Raw genomic sequence first — 18,104 nt, 5'->3', positions numbered from 1 at the left:
TATTGGCTGCATATTTTTGTGGATTTAATAAAAATGAGGTTAAAACCTTGGGATTTTTATTATCCTTTCAAAACTAAGAAATAATAAACTTTATCAACTTTAATGAGAGTTCACTTACATACCATTATGCAGCAAGGTTAAAAAAAAAATAAAAAAAACCTTAACATCCTCACATCTCTACGTAGTTGAAGTTCACTTCAAGATTTCTGTTGAACGTAGAGTTTACTGAAAGTAAAAATACTGTTGCCCTAAGAATCGAAAAAGAATAAAAAAAAAATTGGGAGCAATAACATTTATGAGTTCAATCTTTAGCTCTGTACGTATAAGGATGGAGTGACCATTGACTGACATGTTCATTTCACAAACAGCTTACACACTGGTCTGAAAATAAGATGTCAGCTGGTGCCCTCATGTGGATGTGTGAGCCTTTATATATAACAGAAAATTAAACTTCTAGTCAAAAGAAAGCCATAGAAACTTTAGCATCTCAATTTTGCACACAAAATTTGGACAGTTCATTTAATACAGGCTTTCATTATTCACTTGCAGGGCCTTATTAAAAAGTAAAAGCTATCAAGTGGCTGGCTTTCAGAACTAAGCATAACTTTTTTCCATGGTTTGGAAAAATTTCAACAGAATATAATCTTTCTTGAAAAAATGCCTTTCTTACTTACAAAGAAAGCATTCCAGTTGTCAGCCAACACAGAGGAGTGTTGAATATGCGCCGGGCATATAGGCTGGTGGAAGTAAATCCAGTTTGATCAGCCTCAGTGGAAGACATTGTCAAGATCTACCCATGTTTTTCTGGAAATGTGTGAAACAAAAGCACACAACACTTCCAGTAAGAATACTGATTCAGTTTTATGTATCAACTGTATAATGCTGAACATCTGCAGACTGTCAGCAAGGGTCCTATGTAGATGGCAAAGGGGTAGGTATGGGAACACAGCGTGATGTAAAGCTGTAGCCAACGCCCCAGCTAGGGTCAGCGCAGATCTACTCCTAGTGTCTCTTGTGCCACTGTCTCTTTGGAATGCTTATAAAAATCTATGCTTTTTTTACCCTATTACTCAAAAATGCTAAACTTTAAATGGAGAATTAAGCAGAATGTTTGAACACAAGCCTAGCATTCTACAGAATCAGGTATATAATCTTTACATTTTAAGTGTAAGGGAAAGATTAAAGACAAACCAACTAGAGTAATCGAAAGAGTTAACTATGTGATAAAACCAGAATCTAAACCTAAGCTAGACTGCCGTTTGCAGAATATCCTATCACAACTGTACTGAGTGTGCTCCCAGAGTAGGTAAACTTACTTACCTGAAATACTGCAACAACTTCAGCAAAACTTCCATTCTCAAGCTAAGCAAAGCAGCTACAATGATTATAAAGAATTGCTAAGTAGAGTAGCTGCAATCCAGGAGTCTGACATACAACTGTACACCTCAAACCCCACACTCTCAGCTGGTGGGTGAAGAAATTGATTTTGCTTTCCTCAGCCACCCACAGATCAGAGGAACTCCTGTGGAATTCCACTGGCTTCAGCAAATCCATTATGACAATTAGAGGTCAAAGGATTTAACCTGGGAATATAAACTAACACTGTATTATGTTATACATAGGCCAGAAAAGCTTACAAGCCAAGTGAAATACTACAGATGAGAAATTTTATCTTTTCAAACACAGAATCAGAGACACAGCTTGTAGATTTGATAGATTTCAAAATTTTTTGCACTTACAACTCTTCTGTTGCACAAATTCAGGGTCTTTGCAGGAAATAATGCTTTTTTGCTATTACAATTTTTTTCCATAAAGATACTTTTGGTATTTTAAATATTTAGATTTCTAGACCTACAATTTTGATATTTAGACCTAAAGGGGGCCTACGAGATGTCAGGAGAGGGACTTTTTACACGGGCATGTAGTGATAGAAGAAGGGATAATGGTTTTAAACTAAAAAAGAGGAGATTCAGATTAGATATTTGGAAGAAATTCTTTACCGTGAGGGTGGTGAGGCACTGGCACAGGTTGCCCAGAGAAGCTGTGGACACCCCTTCCCTGGAAGCGTCCAAGGCCAGGCTGGATGGGGCTTGGAGCAACCTGGGCTGGTGGAAGGTGTCCCTGCCCACGGCAGGGGGTTGGAACAAGATGATCTTTAAGTTCCCTTCCATCCTATGGCAAACCATCCTATGATTCTATGATTATCCAGATCAAACATCAGCCAGGTAGTCCAGTACAAGACACTTTAAAACATGAGATTCTACGGGTTAAAACTTGTGTTTTCCCTTGGCATCAAGGGTTGCAAGAACTGTTTTTACCTTATCATCATCACTGAATGCCCTAATACCCTTTTCCCATCATTCTTCAGAGCATGTGTTATACTGCTTAATGACCATCAAAAACTCCATAGCTAGCTTTATTTGAATGATGCTGGTGTGCATACTGGTTTAATACAACTTCTAGCTGTCCTTTGGGGCAAACAACAGTACGAAGGCACATCAGAAAATGAAAGAAGTCATCTCTTTAGGAACACTGTAGCTGTCAACAGAAAAGGAAAATACTATACAAAACCTAAAAATTTATGGATATTTTAAAATCTTATTAAAGAAGTTACATATTTCACTTACTGCTGTTGCTCAATGAAAATAAAAAGCAATTCTTGTAGAAAAGACTTGCCCATAAATGAGATGGTTGAACAGAAAGGGTTGTGTGCCTATAAATTATAGTTCCAGACTGCTTATAGTCTGCCTTAAAGCTGTGTATTCTTTCTCTGTACTTGCGCAATGCATTTATATTGGAAGGCCCTCTTAAAACTGGGTGATCTATTGGTTTAGGGAGCTAAAGATTAATTCCAGATGTGGTCATGTTCTTCTAGCCCTTCAAAAAGTAACTACTGCACCATCTGTTTCGTAATAGACAATTTCAAAGAGTGCCAAGGGGAATGTTAAAGACATTGGTCAAATGGTCACATATACCTCACACACAGGAATCCTAGAGTTCACAGTGCCTCAGACAGCTTCATATTTTCACTTCTTTGTCTCCATTGTTCCACTACGGAAACTCAAGGAACAGCTCTCCTTCCTCCCAAAATAGGAAGATGTTTTCCGTATTCTTACCAGTGTTGACATGTATGAGGCCAAATTCAGACCTGAATTCATGGAATGACTGGAATTCATGGTGACATCTCTCTTATACCTGCTCCACTTTTGGATCCTTGTAGATTATTCCAAACAGCTTGCTTTGGTTTTGGTTTTTTTTGGAGGGAGGTTGGGGGTTTTTTTTGGTTTTGGGTTTTTTTTGTGGTTGTTGGTTCTTGTTGTTGTTTGGTTTTGGTTTCATTTGTGTTTTAAAGGAACTCAGTAGCAGGAAGTTAATGTTAAACTGATTTCGGATCTGCCTGGCTGCCCCAGAAAAACGAAGGACGCAAGAGGTAATGAAGGGTTATTCCACACAATGATGATTTTTATTTTCCCTGGTTATTTCAGGAAGCTCAAAGTAAAGCAATTGCCTCTGATCTTCTCTATTCAGTGTTATGCATCAATATCTACACCTCAAGTGTATAATAAAAATGCACTCAGGTCTAGCACCAACATAACTTAAATTCTTCACAACAGTAAAACCAGAGTATAAGAAGTTCTCTGAAGACCTTCTAAGTATAAATCAGGACTTCAGAGCAGTAACTCATGATTTATACCAAGTAGTCCTAAGAAAAGGTCTAAAATGAGAACAAAAGGAAACAGAAAATCTACTAGAGATTAGACAATCACCACCTTGTCCAGTTCCAGAAAGTAATTTTTTGCTGCAGGGACATTAAGTAAATCATTGGTGAAAATAAATCAAGATTAACAATATTTCTCCAGTCCATTCTTCTGGATTTTCTAATGCACACAGCCATGTTTTATACCAATTCTTGTAATAAGTTATTACAAAAATAGCTGAAAACTAGCAGGCTACTGCACCCACCTAAGTTTTGTTGACTTTGCTGTGGTTCTCTCCATTCAATAGCACAGTGCAGAATCAGTGCCTTAGATTGTAAGCTTAATGTCTGGATATACTCCAGCTAGATCTTGAAGTTCAAAGTTTGCTGCTGGTAAGTAAGAAATAAATAAATAGGAGTAACAGCTCCTCACCATTTGCCGCTCCTTAGTATTACTGGAATTGAATTTCTCTTAAGCCATGGTCTGTTAGTCTGTTTGGATGGTGAAAGGGAATTTCATACAGTAAGATCTGCACTTTTACAGTATTAAACATTATTAAAACAAAGAAAGGTTGGAAAGTGGAACATGCAGCTTTGGTGGGCTTCATCACAGTTTTTAAAATTAAGAACATTTAAAAAAAAAAAAAAACAAACCAAAACACCCTGAGAGGCTAATATATGTATCAGTGTGGAAGGATGCATACACACCTGTCACCTAAAGCAAAGGCCTCATGGCTTAGGACAAGACTTCATTCAAAATACTAGACTCAATAAAAAACATTTAGAACTAGACAGACATCGGAGCTACTCACAATTACACTCCAAACCAGAAACTGCAAAGGAGAAAATGGTGCCTGAAAGAAAAGGCCAAACCAGAAAATATTTTTAGGGAAAATCACGTGGAGCTAGCCTATAGAAATCACTGAGAACTGACGGTCTTGAAATCTCAGGTTTCTACAGAACTAACGTTATCTCCTCCAGAGCTACAGAAACATCTCTCATTCCATCTCACGTAGTATCTATACTCCGCCAGACAACCTGCAAAACAAGCCAAACAAACAAAAGCAATACAAATAGAACTCACTCCTGCAAACCAAGCGGTATAGTAGTCACACCACTTGCTGGTGTGATCAGAACAAAAGACCTCCAGAATGAGGAGGTATTTAGGAGAGTTTTGTTTTAGACGTTCATAAATTCCTGCTTCTGTTTAAGAACTTTTAACCTCTTTCTTATCTGTTCTAGACCATAGTTAATAGATAATCAGTCACAAATCCTACTCTATTCCTGTGCTTTCTAGGTGCAAATTCTGCCCTTAACTAAGTCATGCAACACAGAGCTGAACACTGATGCGTCCTTTGAAAAATACTCAAGAATTTCCTGGGGCAAGTCAGTAGCTGAAGATCAAATAAAGAAAATCCAGAAATTCAGTAGTAGTAACTCCTCCCCCTCTCTCCTTTATTCCACAGTGGACCTAATTCTACCAGTAAATCTTTGAAAGCTCACTGTTTTCTGGGCTGAGAGGATAATTTGCTCCAGATGAGCCCAGCACTCACCTACTTCACTCTAAAGACAGACACCTGTGGCACATCTTTTGTGTGGGAAAAATGTGCCAGCCACTTGCTAGCTACTGGCTGGGTCATACGTACCTTGTCAAAGTGATCCATTTAATTTAAGATGTGTAGATGCAAAATTACACAGCCCAGAGAAAAAAGAAAGCAATAATTTTATTCACTTGACACATGCTGTCTTGAGGAGAGTTCAGCTTGTAACAGTAGTTAATCATTCACAAAACAATACGATTAAAAAAAAAAATACTACTTGCTCCTCACAGCAGAGGATTAATACATGGTGTACCGGGTAACTGGTACAAAACACACGCTCCACAGAAATAACTGCATTTTTATTGCACATTTTTGGGAAAACTTTATCTCTTTAAACTTTCATTGTCTTTGTACCTCAGAGGCAAAAATTACTACATAGAAAGGTCTCTTTCCTTTCCCAGCCAGCTTTTTAAATGACTGGATAGTAGTTGTTGATTTAAGGGTGGGGGTTTTTTGGTTTTGTTTTATTTTGTTTTTTGGGGTTTTTTTTGGCTGATGGCATTGCATCCAGCTAGGACATGTGTTTACCACTTGACCACCTGCCTGAATAACAGTAACTGACCACAAACTCCGCATCATTAGTAACAACTGCAGAGTTTCCTTGGGTTCGCCTGACTGAAGGAGCTCTTCCTTCATCGTTGTGAGGTTAAAAGCACGGCAAACAGCACAGACGTAACACTGGCCACCCATGAGGACTGGGCTTTGGGGCACAGTTGTGCCCTGTGGAACAACTGCCACGTACCTCTCCTTGCCCACATCGCAGTGCAGGAGGTCAGCCAGCCTCTGTCCACCACACTATCCTTCCACAAAGGCAGTTACTGAAAGGATACAGTTGTCCACGGGGAGACAGATGCCACGGCAATCTCTACACGGAAAAAAGCCACATCCTAGAAACCCTGTGTCAGCATTTTAACACCACGTATACTGATTATGTGCACTTGCAGCGGCTGTATAATGATGGCAAGCACCTGGTGTGCGATGTTTGCGATCATTTGCCATCCCCATGCACTCTGGGGACTGAGCCCACGTGAAAATCTGGCTGTTAAGGTGCCGCCCCAAACTTGCTGGCAGCGTTTGGCGGGCAAAGCCACAGCCTCTCACCTCCCGCTCCCCCACCGCTTTCCGAGGGCCGCCTGCCGCCTCCGTGATCCACCTGTGGCGGGGAAGGGCCCCGAGGCGTGGCTGCGCCCAGCTGGGCCCGTCCCGCCCGAGCCAGGCCTCCCAGCCCCGGAGCGGGGCCGCGCCGCGATACCGGCCCAGGCCGCAAGGGGCGGTCCGGGCCCGGCGCCTCTCTCCCGGGCGCAGGCGCCGCCGTGAGCCCGCGGCTGAGGGCCGTCCGCCTGCGGCCGGCGGCTCCATGCGCTGCCAGGTAGGTGCAGCCTGCCGGCGCCCCCGGGGAGCGGGGCCCGGCTGGAGGCGAGGCGGGGGCCGGGGAGGGCGACGGGGCTCCCTCAGCGCCTCCCCTCGGCGGGCAGAGAGAGGCGCGGGGCGGGCGAGGCCTGGACGGCGGGAGCGGGACGCGGGCCCTGCGCCGGCTCACACCCCGGCCTCCCACCACCCCCCCCGCGGTTTTTCCTGCTGTCCTGACCGCCGGGCAGGAGACACGCCACGGCGCGATTCGGCGTTAACGAAATCCAGGGAAAGCCTTTCCCCGCCCCGGTTTGGTTTCGGTTGCTTGCTTTGGTTTTCCCGGCGCGTTAGGCGCGGGCGGCTGCCTTGCGGCAGCAGGCCCTGCTCCCTGACGGCGGCTCTTCGGCAGGTGTCGGTGCTGTACTTCGCCCGGAGCGCGGAGCTGGCCGGGCTGCGCAGCGAGGCCCTCTGGGTGCCGCGGCAGGTCACGGCGCGGCAGCTCTGGGAGGAGATCGTCAAGGCGCACCCCAGGTACGCGGGGAGGCTGCTGCTGAGGCGCGCCGAGCTCAGCCTGGCTGGGGCTTCTCGGTAAACACGGATTCAGCATGTAAGGTTGAGCGGGAACACGTATCAGGACTTTGATACCGTAAAGACAGTGACATTGCCTTGTGCCCGTAACCTGCAGCGAGTGTTTTGGCCAGCTGGAAGTGCTGTAGCTTTAGGTACGCTCAAGGAAAGACAGGGTCCTGTAAACGTACACAAAAGTTGAGCCTGAGGGGTTCTTCAAGAGGTGTGACCCGTTGCCCAGAAGGGCTACGGTGTGCTCACTCACTGCACGTGAAAAGTGAGCGGTGCTAGTAACCAGCAGAGGAGGTGGGATGCCTCCAGGAGGGGTCAAGGACAGTCAGGGCAATAAATAAGACATTCATGATAATGTGCGGGTGTTTCCAACCGCTTATCTTTATCTGTACTGTTAGCCTTTGGCCTGAGCTTGTGGCCCACTCTGGAAGGCAGGTCAGGAAGGGAACTGAAGCCAGGCCACAGGCATCCAGCCAGGCAGCCCTTACTTGAGAATGGAGATCAGCCACTTTAAACCTTCTCTGCTTCCCCACACAGCTGGTTGCATTTCATAGGGAGTCCAGTCCTAGAGAGCGCTAGGTGTGCGCCGTAAGGACCCCTGCGGGTGCTGGTGCTCTGTAAGGTTGTCAGCAGAAATTCACCCTGAAGTTAAGGCTGAGGGAAGGTGCTCAATCCTGTCAAGAATGAATCCGATAGTCAAAGGTGCGACGTGGTTTTGGAGAGGGGAGTGGAAAAAAAAAAAAAAGGTGTAACAGAGGTCAAGGTCCTCAGGGCTTAGTGCTGAATGCACTGGAATTTTCGTAACTTTGGATTTAGATGCTAAAGTCTTCCTTTAGGCACCACCCTTCTTTATTAGATCTACTTTCAAAGGCTATGACAAAAATTAACTATTTAGCAATGGCATTTTTTTCTGAATGAGAAGTTCTAACCAAATGTTAGACCAGGGGCCTTTTCATCACAGAGAATTGAGACCAAGTGTGTTTGGGGGGAGGAGGCAGTAGGGAATGAGCGTATTTTACTTTGCAGCCTGTTACTTGGTGTCAGAAGTAACAGCAGTAGCACCAGCACCATTGGTTGGTTTGCCATAGTTTGTCAACTTTGTCCTTTTATGAATGATGACTTGGGGCAGTACGTTTTGCATGTGCAGTTACTTCACAACGGCCTTCTTCGAAAATGCTTGTGATTCTAGCTTTTCTGGAAAAACTCAATGTAATTGTAGGGCTTTGACCGCAGACTTTTGTTCACATTGCTAATGGATATTCAAACTGCAGCTTGAGTGTACTTGACAATGCTTTTCTGTTCCACCCATTTTACCCAATGAATTAACTTGCAAGTGACATTAATTAGAACCCATCCTTCCAATGGGCACTTCAGTTTCATAGTTGCACTTGGTTCCTCAGTGGTTTGCTTTACTTTGATACAGTCCCTCTCTTCAGTCTGCCCTCTGAGTCAATGCTACTGTGTTTTGCTTAGCTTGTGCCTTGCCCACCGTTGTCTAAATAGGATTTTTACTTGTATCCTTTTGGTGTGCGGGCTTGTTTCTAGGCTCTTTCTCCGCTGTCTGTGTCAGATCTTGTAGTCTCAATAATGGTTATCATGCCTGTACCTTCTAAAGTAAAATGTTGGCATTCTTTTTCTGTTGCTGCCCTCATCTTTACTGTGTCATTGCACTTAGTCATGGAACTGCCTCCCTGCCTCATGGTATGCAGAGCTGTGGATTTTCACATCACAGCAACATCTTATAGATGTGAAATCGAGTATAGAAGGTCTACCAGAAAATGCACCATATCTGCCTGCTTAGTTCTGTAGCCGTGCCTTATCAATAGCAGATTTCAGACCTGTAAGTACAAAAGGCCCAAAGCCTCATAACTGTGAAGCTGCACAGCAAGAGCAACACTGACCACTTCATGAGATATCACAAACAGCATCCCGCAGTGCTTCTTGCCGTGTAACAGAATAGCTTCAGTCCAGCCAGACTGAATCAAGGGAACTTCTAATTCCAAAGTACATGGCTGCTGCCTCTTGAGTTACCTACTTCTTCGTTAGAAGCTTCATTCTGATGTAGGCCTGTGACAAATCCAATTCCTGACTTGTGAAAATTACACTGAATTGGTTTCTCCTTAGCCACCACAAGAAAATTCAAGAGTAGGAGGTGGGTGTTTCTTGCATTTTTGAAAGTGTTGGAAGCAGAGTTGCATCAGTCTTGGTGGCATTTACCTCAGCTGCCCTAGACTGTGCATCAGTTTGTTATTTAATGAAATCTCATGGTTAAATGCAAACGCTTTATTTAGAAACCTGTTTGTGCTCCTGCCAATCCCCCTCAGGCTTGCTGTCATCCGGGATCAAGTGGTTTTTGCTGTTCGGCAGGAGTACGTGCTTCTTGGAGATCAGCTCCTGGTCCTGCAGCCTGGAGACGAGGTTGCCATCATCCCACCAATTAGTGGAGGCTGAATTTGCCCAGGCTTTGTTAGGTAGGTATCACTTCTTGCTAAGTTTCCTGTGCAGTGTTGTCCTGTGCTAAAATATCTCATGGATTCTGTTTAATGTTCCAATAATATTTTTTTTTTCTTCTTCTTTTTAGGTTTAGGCCCAGAGATGTGATGCAGTTCTCTCCCTCCACTCCAGTCATCTTTTAGGAGAGCATAACTTGCATTTCTTGCTGGAGAGGACCATTGTGCTGACCAGAAACTATAAGCTCGTGCAACAATAAATTATTAACACATACGCAGTAAATGTAAGAAAATTGACAGAGAGGTCAGGCATTGTTTTGAATTTGTTTTTTTTTTTTTAATTTGGGTTTTATGTCTCTATTCTTCCATAGTTGTTTCTGGCTGCCAGTAGATTTCCAGCTTGCCTAAATAAGATAATAATGAGAAACCTCATGCAACTTTTTGGCAGAAAAGATGATACAGAGAAAGAATTCACTGCTGCTTAAAAAAAAACCCTTTTTTGTTTGTTGCTGTCAAAGGAACAGGTGTCCTTAGAGTAGCTTTATTTCTTTGCATGCTTTCAAGTGCCAGTCCATGTATTTACTGCAGTTTGTTCTATTGCTGATGCTCAAAATACTTCTTTTCCTCCTCATTCTTAGATGAACTGATGACTGGTTTCTACTCAGAGAAGTTAAATTTTCTGCTGTGTCACTGAAACAGACCGATAATATGAGGTCCTTAAGGTTTTTGAGAGCAAATTAAACTTCAGGATTAGAAATCTAATCCTTGTTTATCAGAACTCATTGTTTCGAACTGTGTTCGATTTCAGGGTAAGATTAGGAGGAAGGGCTGACAACCTTACCATAGATTTACTAGCACAGTGGTCCATGATGGTTGATGGTACTGTTCAACTGGGGCCTTAGACTAGTTCTAGTTTTGTCCTACTGGACCAGACTTTACTAGCATGAAGGAACCTGTATGCATTAAAAATCAGGTCATTGCTTGATATTTGCAGTTAATATTCTCTCAGCAAGGCTGCTGAGAAATGAATTTGCTGTGGAGACTGGCCTCTTGGGGTAAGGAAGTAGTAGATGGTGCATGTTTTCTGCGTGAACTGGGGCATCAGCACTGGATATAAAGCATTTGGCCAGTGCTAATACCACCAAAAAAACAAGACCCTGTTTGATTTCAGCTTTTCTGTTGAGCTATGGGTGAAAGTGAAGAAGTGCCAAAAGATTTTATCAAGCTCAAGTCTGAAAAGCTCTCTGTAGATGAAGTATCGGAACTGGTCATTTCACCATACTGTGGGGCAGTGTCTCTTTTCATTGGTGAGTTTAATATTTCTGAGCTGGATCTCTGGGTGTGTTAATAGTATAATAAAGGGAACTTAGGTTGTCTGCACCCCAAACTCATGCTTCTCAAATAAATAAATTCCTGGACTGAACCCAGGATGTTTATAAAACACATTCTGAATTATTTAGAACAACATCATAGCAGCATTTAAAAGTTGCACTGGGACAAAGTGGTGAGAAGCTTCCCTGCTCTTGTGGCTTCACAGGACTGAACAGAACAGCAGCTCCAGAGTACAGAACTGCTTGGGAGCTATTCGCCTCCCCTTGGACACAGCTTGTTCAGGGTGGGAAGTGGGATGCTGTGGCTATGCAAACTTGTATGAAAGCTTCTGCAACTCACATCTTGGTTGAAAGTAAAGTACTGTTTTACCCATGGGCTGGTGTAGGTCAAGGCTGATAGCTCTGTCCTGTTGCTTAATGTGCATGGTACACGTGCTGAAACCCCTTTGTACTTAAACCTTACTGCCACTGGGCTCCTAAATACTGAGCACTTAAACATTGCATGGACAAATGCAATAATAGCGCCTTAGCAGTTAACACAGAAGATGTACCAACCTTGGGCATTACAGACTGCAGACTTGTGTAATGTGTAAACTGAATTCTTCCTTGTGTAGTAAAGATTTCTCTTGTTCAAAGAATCTCTTTAGGCAGCCATGATTAGGTGAAGTCATTTAAATTTGCACAGTGCTGACCTTGACCGTAGGAGGAGATCCTGGGTTTTACTCGGTATTTGTTTATAATATATCATTATATAATAAATATATAATATATATTTAGTCATCCCTTTTGGTTGATAAATGATTTGTCTTTAGGTACTACAAGAAATAATTTTGAAGGGAAAAAAGTGATTCACTTAGAATATGAAGCATACACTTCAATGGCAGAGAGTGAAATAAAGAAAATCTGCAGAGATGTTAGGCAGAAATGGCCGTCAGTCAAACATATTGCAGTGCACCATAGACTTGGGTATGTATTGCCAGGCCCCATCCTTCTGCAAGTGGGAGTATTAATTCTTGTCTAGTGAATGGCTTTGCTTACACAGTTGAAGGACACGCAGGAGTCTTTATGAACTAACACAGCAAAGCTGGCTTCAGGATCAAACTCTTGCTGTGGAGCTAAATTTCAGAAATAGTCTTTTCAAAAATGTGTGTATTGGTAGTGTTTGCTGGAGTCCACATGTAGCCTGCAGGATCCTTGATGTCGGTGTGATGGTTTAAAAGTGGGAAGGAGCGATTGAGATTTCATTCCAGGGAAGGGGAGGCTGTTGGTTGGTTTGGTCTTTTCTTAAGCACTTTCTTTCGTCTCTCTTACATTGAAGTTCTGCAGAATGTTCTTATTGTCAAATTTAAGTCAAATTATGCCACAGGGAACCTGAAATCTTAGACTATGGGGAGGCAAGGGGCACAGTAATTGCTAGTAATAGTTGCTGGAGAGCCTCCTGTTGTTCCTTGAGTCTTGGATAAGCATTTTCTGTTGGGTTCAAAACACGGAATACTAGTGTCTGACATACTTTTGAGCTTTCACTGTTCATAAGATTTCTCACTGAAACAAGCAGGACTTGCAAAGTCTGTTGCAAATGCTTATTTCCCCCTCTCAAATTAATTTAGGAGGTGACTACAAAGGGTAATACTAGCTTTGAGAGGTATTTTCTGTAGATTTCCTGTGTAATCAACAGAGAGAGTGATTCTCTCTTGAGGGCAGCTCAAAGCATTTAAGTGTAGATTTTTTTTCCTATGAACCATTTGCCAGAGGAGTCTTACTCTAGAGGGAGGGCTGGGAGGCAGCTTTTGGGAATTCTACCCTTACGAGAAGCAAAACAAAACCTTGTGCTACTTCTGTTAAGTTGGGAAAACGACATACCAAACAGGAAAAAATTGTAATTTGAAATCAGAATTTGTAAAAAAATGAAGTCTCATGGCAAAATCAGAAGTTTGAGGCACTTAATTTCTTGTTCCATAAATTCTTCTGCAAACTGAGATGATTTCTTATGTTTCCAGATAAGAACTGGCTGTTCCTAACTTAATGTTCATTATTAAGCCAGCTTCCAGTGAGTTTCCTATGCGTTGTTGCAAGTTAGCAATTTTCCCCTCTTAATTCCATAGACTTTGTTTAAAAAAAAAGAAAGAATGGAAGAAAAAAGCCTGTGTCTGGTGGGTTTATTTATTCTAAAGTGTGGAATTCTCACATCTGGAACTGATTTTGGTTGTGGTTTTCTGTCTTTTAAGAAGTGTATAATCTTTTAGACATGGCTTGACACTTGCTCAGTATGAATGAGTCAGGAGAGCGTGTGGCCAGAATACTGACGTGACATGGCCACAACTTTTGGGTGCTCTTGATGTTAAGCATTAGCTAAAGCTGCTGTTGTTCCTCTTCTCTCCCTAGTGTGGTTCCAATAACAGAAGCAAGTGTAATTATTGCAGTCTCCTCTCCACACAGAGCAGAATCCCTTGAAGCTGTAATGTACTGCATCAATACTTTAAAAGCATCTGTCCCAATATGGAAAAAGGTATGTTTGGGAACAAATTTGTATTTTAGGCCTGTGCCATAGTCCTAGACAGCTGTGCTAAAGGAAGGTTGCTTGTGCTCTTAAAGGAAGCAACTGAAGCATCACAGGCGGCAGTTGCTCCTTACAGGATGTCAATGTCTAGCACCAGTGAGTTTCCTGTAATGCAGCCAGGCCCATCTGTGGCAGGTAGGGCACCTGGAAAGCCCTCCCTTGCCTCTGTACGGCTCCTCTTCCCCTTAATGCCATCTTAGGGTCAACGTGAAGGAGCCCTGAGCTTTCTCTTTTCAGTGGCAAAACTTAGTTCCGCGCAGACTTGTGGAAGAACTTTGAATCAGCTTTGCTTTGGACAGCATTGCAGTTTGCAAGTAAAAGTGGCATTTCTTGTGTTTCTTCCACTCATCCATGTGGCCATGAGAAAGCACAGAGCATTAGGCAACAGCACACAATAAAGGGATGAGCAGAGGTCCCAAAGCTAGTATGGGTACACGATGTGTGGGGAGACCAGCCTGGGTATAGAAAGAGCCTTATTGTATAACCACAGTGTTGCGTGCAAGTAGTGAGCATTACCTCTGCCTTCTCTTCCAGGCAGAACTTTTGTCATGTGGTAACAGCAATGTTCTCTGCTTTACTCCGCTTCTCAGACACCTTTAAGGAAGCTGGAGTTCTTTGATCTCAGTAGGAATAATCAGAGCTCAGAGCCCTGCTGAATTTGCTGATTAGGACTGGACTGCTTGTAGTCCAGTCTGTCCTGAAGATCTAATACTGTATTTTGTTAGTCATTTTTTTAATACTGACATTTTATATATGCTTAAATAAATACTGTCCTAAAAATGATGGTACATTAGGTTAAAATGCCGAAGGATGTTTGGCAGTTTCAGACACAAGTGCTGGGTACTGTACAGTTTTACATCTTTTCTTTTAGATCTGTTTCTTGAATTGACTTCAGGATAGATGGACCCGACTAAATTTAATGGGGCTCAGGCTGAGGTTCAGCATCTGCCCATGCATAAGTTAGTGTGTTCTAAGTGTGCTGCCCTCTTTTCTCTTTGCCTGCCAAGTGCTGTATAGTCCTACCGTGATCAGTAAATAACAGCAGGATGGCTGTTGGGTTGTTTGCCCCGACTTGTGGCTGTATGTAGCAAGACTGACAGTATTTCCCATTCTTTGTTTATCTTTACAGGAGATTTATGAGGATGAATATTCTTGGAAAGAAAACAAGGAATGCTTTTGGGCAAATTCAGAAAAATAACTGTACTCTTAAAAATAAAGTGTTACTGTTCCTAGTGAACATACTGGTGTAGCTTTGAGTTGTCTTTACAGAGAATCTACATGTTTTTAAGCAGGTGTAATAGGTGTTTCACTCTGAATAGTTCAACTAGGACTGAAGGAAATGAGTAAGTAATAATTGGGGTTTTTAAGTGTTCTTGACTTTCCTTTGAAATCATCTCTGTGCATTTTAACATGGAGTCAGTTTTTAAAACAACCTGCCCTAAAATTCTTGGTTGCAAGTGTTTAGTCCTCTGTGATATACACTGCTTTAATGCCTTTACATTGGTAGTCCTTGTTCATTGCATGGGAGGTCACAGGACAACCGATATATTATTTTTTTTTAATTTTGAAAAAAGTCCTGAGTAGTTTAGTTTTATATGACTGTAGAATCAGTTTGCAAGCTTTATGCTATTTTGACATTCTTGTAACAACACAAAAGCTACTTGAAGTAGAGTAAACATTTTGGTACAGACAGAGAGGAAAATATAAACTATACTCCAGAATTCCTAAATTTTTAGTAGTGGTTACATTCCAGTAGCTCTGCCTCACAGAAACATTTTTACTGTGCAGCTGATACCACAAGCCTATTAAATGAAAAAATATGGACAGACTTTGATTCAAAGTTAGGTCTAATACTCTACCAGCAACAAACTTGCATTAGTAGTAACATGCAAACCTGTAACTACTTGATGGCTAGACAGAAGATTAATTTTGAAGGAGCTTTATTGGCTATTTAATTAGTTTTAGTAGTTTGACTTTCGACATGTTAGGATTCAGAGTCACTGGAATTGACTAGTTTTTCAAAGGAAGTAGAGTCTGTTGAACTTTTTGCAGTTTATATATGCATTTATATTCACATTTGTGATTTTAATACAGTTTTTCTCTTGTTACTGTTTTGAAACCTAGTTAAAAGAGAAAAAGACTGACAGTATGCCTGTGCTTCCACTGGAAACAATGGACTGGTCATGAGTAAGATTATTTTATTTATGTAATTTTACTGTGCCATGACAGTGTTTAGAAGATAAGAATTTAAAGTCCCTTTGTGTATGGCATTTCTACTAATGCTGAGAGGCAGTTTTATCTAGTCATCATTATTAATGTAGACAAGATAGATACAAAGGAAAGGAAATGAGGTAAATAAAAGTAAAATGATATGATCAAGTGTAGATAATCTTTACATTCCATAACACTTAAACCTCAGCTGTATAATCCATTTCATTGCTTCTGCTGTAAAAATCTACAAACAGCTGCTAACTGCACAATATAAATGGAGAAAAATAAGTTATGAGCTTTCCCCACCCCCTCAGTGATTTGATTCAGTTTTAATATTTAGTGATGTAAGGTGTTTAGACGTCTGTGATATATACTGCTTTAATGCTTTTACATTGGTAGTCTGTTCACTGTCTGCATGGGAGGTCACAACAGGATAATAATTTTACTTGGATGAGCAGTCCACTGTTCCCAGTGGAAGCACAAACATACTATGTCAGTCTTTTTCTCTTTTAACTAGGTTTCAAAACAGCAACAAGGGAAAAACTGTACTAAAATCATAAAAGTGAATATAAATGCATATATAAACTGCAAAAATAATCCTGTGTCTGGATTAAGTAAACCCCAGTAAAACAACTTCTTGCAAAAGCATGGTTAAACCATGCTTGTTAACTTACTGATACCCTTTTCCTTAGTGGAAGTGAGTGAGTCCTTCCTCTGAAGGACAGCAGCTGCTCCTTGCATGAATACGCAACCTCCAAACCATGTGGGCCCTCTTACATAGGCAGAGCTGAGCAAGTTCAAGGTTGAGTTTTCCTTTGCTTTGGAGGTTGGAGAGATGTCCTCTGCTATTTGAATGTCATTTTTACCGGGAATTGTACAAAACCCTGAGTACAGATCACTTTGTCAAATAATTATTTTTAGTTTTAGAAAAGAAAGAAATACACAAACTTTCCCATTTTTGGTCTTCATTTTTCCACATTCATGTTTACTGTTACCATGCAATTAATTATTGTATTTCACAAAAATAAATGGCTATCTTGCCTTGTAGTGGATGGTTCATGAATAAAGTAAAACTTGTGGAGTGCTTGCTTACTGGTGCAGAAAAATAGTGGTATTTAGAACAGGTAAGTTATACTTGCAACCGTGTGATCAGGGGCACTTCCTCTGTTGCACTAGTGCGTCTCTAGTGTTGCAGTCTCCTGGAAGATTTCTCTAGGGTGACCTTAAATGCACCTTCCCCATCAGCAATGCAGCTGGGAAGGAGGGTGCAGAAAAGAAGAGAAAGAATAATTGTGTACTTCCCCACAGTGACCAGGAACAATGAATGGAAGAGATGTACTGAGTCACAGCTGAGTGTTACAATGTGTGTACGCTGCCATGGTCAAAACAATGAAATGTCATTTTGTGTCCCTAGCTGTGTGTGAGGCAAGTACTGCTTTGTTCTGGAACAATGATGTATCAGTCTTGTGTAACTTTGGGTTCTTCAGCTGGCATCTAAAAGCAAAATGGAAATGCCCCTAGGAGGGATGATGTGCATAATTAGAGGTAAAATGTGTTTCACTGAAATTTAGGTCCATATTCCGAGCTTGGTGTTCCGGCTCCCTCTGTAGGGCTACCCGCTATGCTAGGGCAATATTGCTGTAAGAGGGCAAATTCCTCTGTTCTAAGACAGCTGCCTGAGGCTGTGTCTGGAGTGACCCAGGAGTGCTTCCAGATTTCCAGGTCAGGGGATGAATTCCAGATGTGTCGGACCGCATGTCAGGGAAAGATGTGTCTGCACGTGTCCTGGTTTCCCCACATGCAGGACTGGGCTGCTGGACAAGGGCTACCTTGTGTTCTGGTGAGGTCTGTGAGTGGGATGGTAGGCAGTGTATGTATACAGTGCAGCCGCTCTCAGCTGAGTCCAGCTGTTTCTCTGCCTTGGCTATAGGGGAGAGTAATCCCACCCGTCCATGGCTCTTCCAGCAGTGTCACAGCACACTGCAGAGGTGGTGGCTCCAAGTGCAGACAGATGTTCCCGGGAACAGACACTGCAGACCAGAGGGTCATTGTGCGATTCCTGAAGAGTTCTGCCAGGTAGGGGGTGTTTGTGGAAGGGACATGCATGTCTTAAGAGCGAGAATTTGTCCTTTTGGGAAGACGTCTTGGGCTTGGCTGGCAACACTTGAATACACAGATGCATCCCTTTGTCTGACAATGTCCATGTACCAGCATTGCTTAATTTTAAGAGTTTCCTGCCCTGATTTTGAGCTTTCATTCTTGCTCTGTTCTCAAGAGAAGCTCAGCCTGATGTCTATAGGAAACAGTAACTGATGGATTGTCATGAAA

General features: G+C 42.2%; 2 protein-coding genes across 5 annotated transcripts in view; both read left to right on the top strand.

The window, feature by feature from the left end:
- The first annotated feature begins 6,525 nt into the window (after positions 1–6,525).
- On the top strand, positions 6,526–9,974 carry MOCS2 (molybdenum cofactor synthesis 2). 2 transcript variants are annotated; one of them, XM_080373096.1, is made up of 4 exons: positions 6,526–6,667; positions 7,058–7,179; positions 9,595–9,698; positions 9,809–9,974. In XM_080373096.1, exons 1-4 carry the CDS (start codon positions 6,656–6,658, stop codon positions 9,826–9,828), a joined length of 258 nt encoding a protein of 85 aa, XP_080229222.1. In that variant the 5' UTR covers positions 6,526–6,655; the 3' UTR covers positions 9,829–9,974. The 2 variants fall into 2 exon arrangements, with proteins under 2 accessions (XP_080229222.1, XP_080229221.1); XM_080373095.1 differs by having other exon boundaries at positions 9,552–9,698.
- The window catches only part of LOC308057016 (molybdopterin synthase catalytic subunit), a 28,565-nt gene continuing 20,282 nt past the window's right edge, over positions 9,822–18,104 (top strand). Inside the window, exons 1-5 of one of the 3 annotated variants that reach the window (XM_080373093.1) lie at positions 9,822–9,961; positions 10,849–10,984; positions 11,821–11,974; positions 13,391–13,514; positions 14,695–14,802. In XM_080373093.1, the coding sequence (XP_080229219.1) occupies positions 10,864–10,984; positions 11,821–11,974; positions 13,391–13,514; positions 14,695–14,763 (468 nt within the window). In that variant the 5' untranslated portion in view covers positions 9,822–9,961; positions 10,849–10,863 and the 3' untranslated portion in view covers positions 14,764–14,802. Of the gene's footprint in view, positions 9,982–10,848; positions 10,985–11,820; positions 11,975–13,390; positions 13,515–14,694; positions 14,803–18,104 lie in introns of those variants that run through there. The other 2 variants (XM_080373092.1, XM_080373094.1) reach the window with 2 other exon arrangements.

This window comes from Falco punctatus, assembly GCF_963210335.1.
Source record: "Falco punctatus genome assembly, chromosome: Z".
Taxonomy (NCBI): domain Eukaryota; kingdom Metazoa; phylum Chordata; class Aves; order Falconiformes; family Falconidae; genus Falco; species Falco punctatus.
Note: the sequence above shows the minus strand (reverse complement) of the source record. Positions and strands in the feature narration are given on the sequence as shown.

What these genes read in the sequence shown, in the direction of transcription:
- MOCS2 (XM_080373095.1), top strand. An exon ending in ATCGTCAAGGCGCACCCCAG is followed by an intron (nt 7,180 to 9,551) that starts GTACGCGGGGAG and finishes AATCCCCCTCAG; the next exon opens with GCTTGCTGTCATCCGGGATC.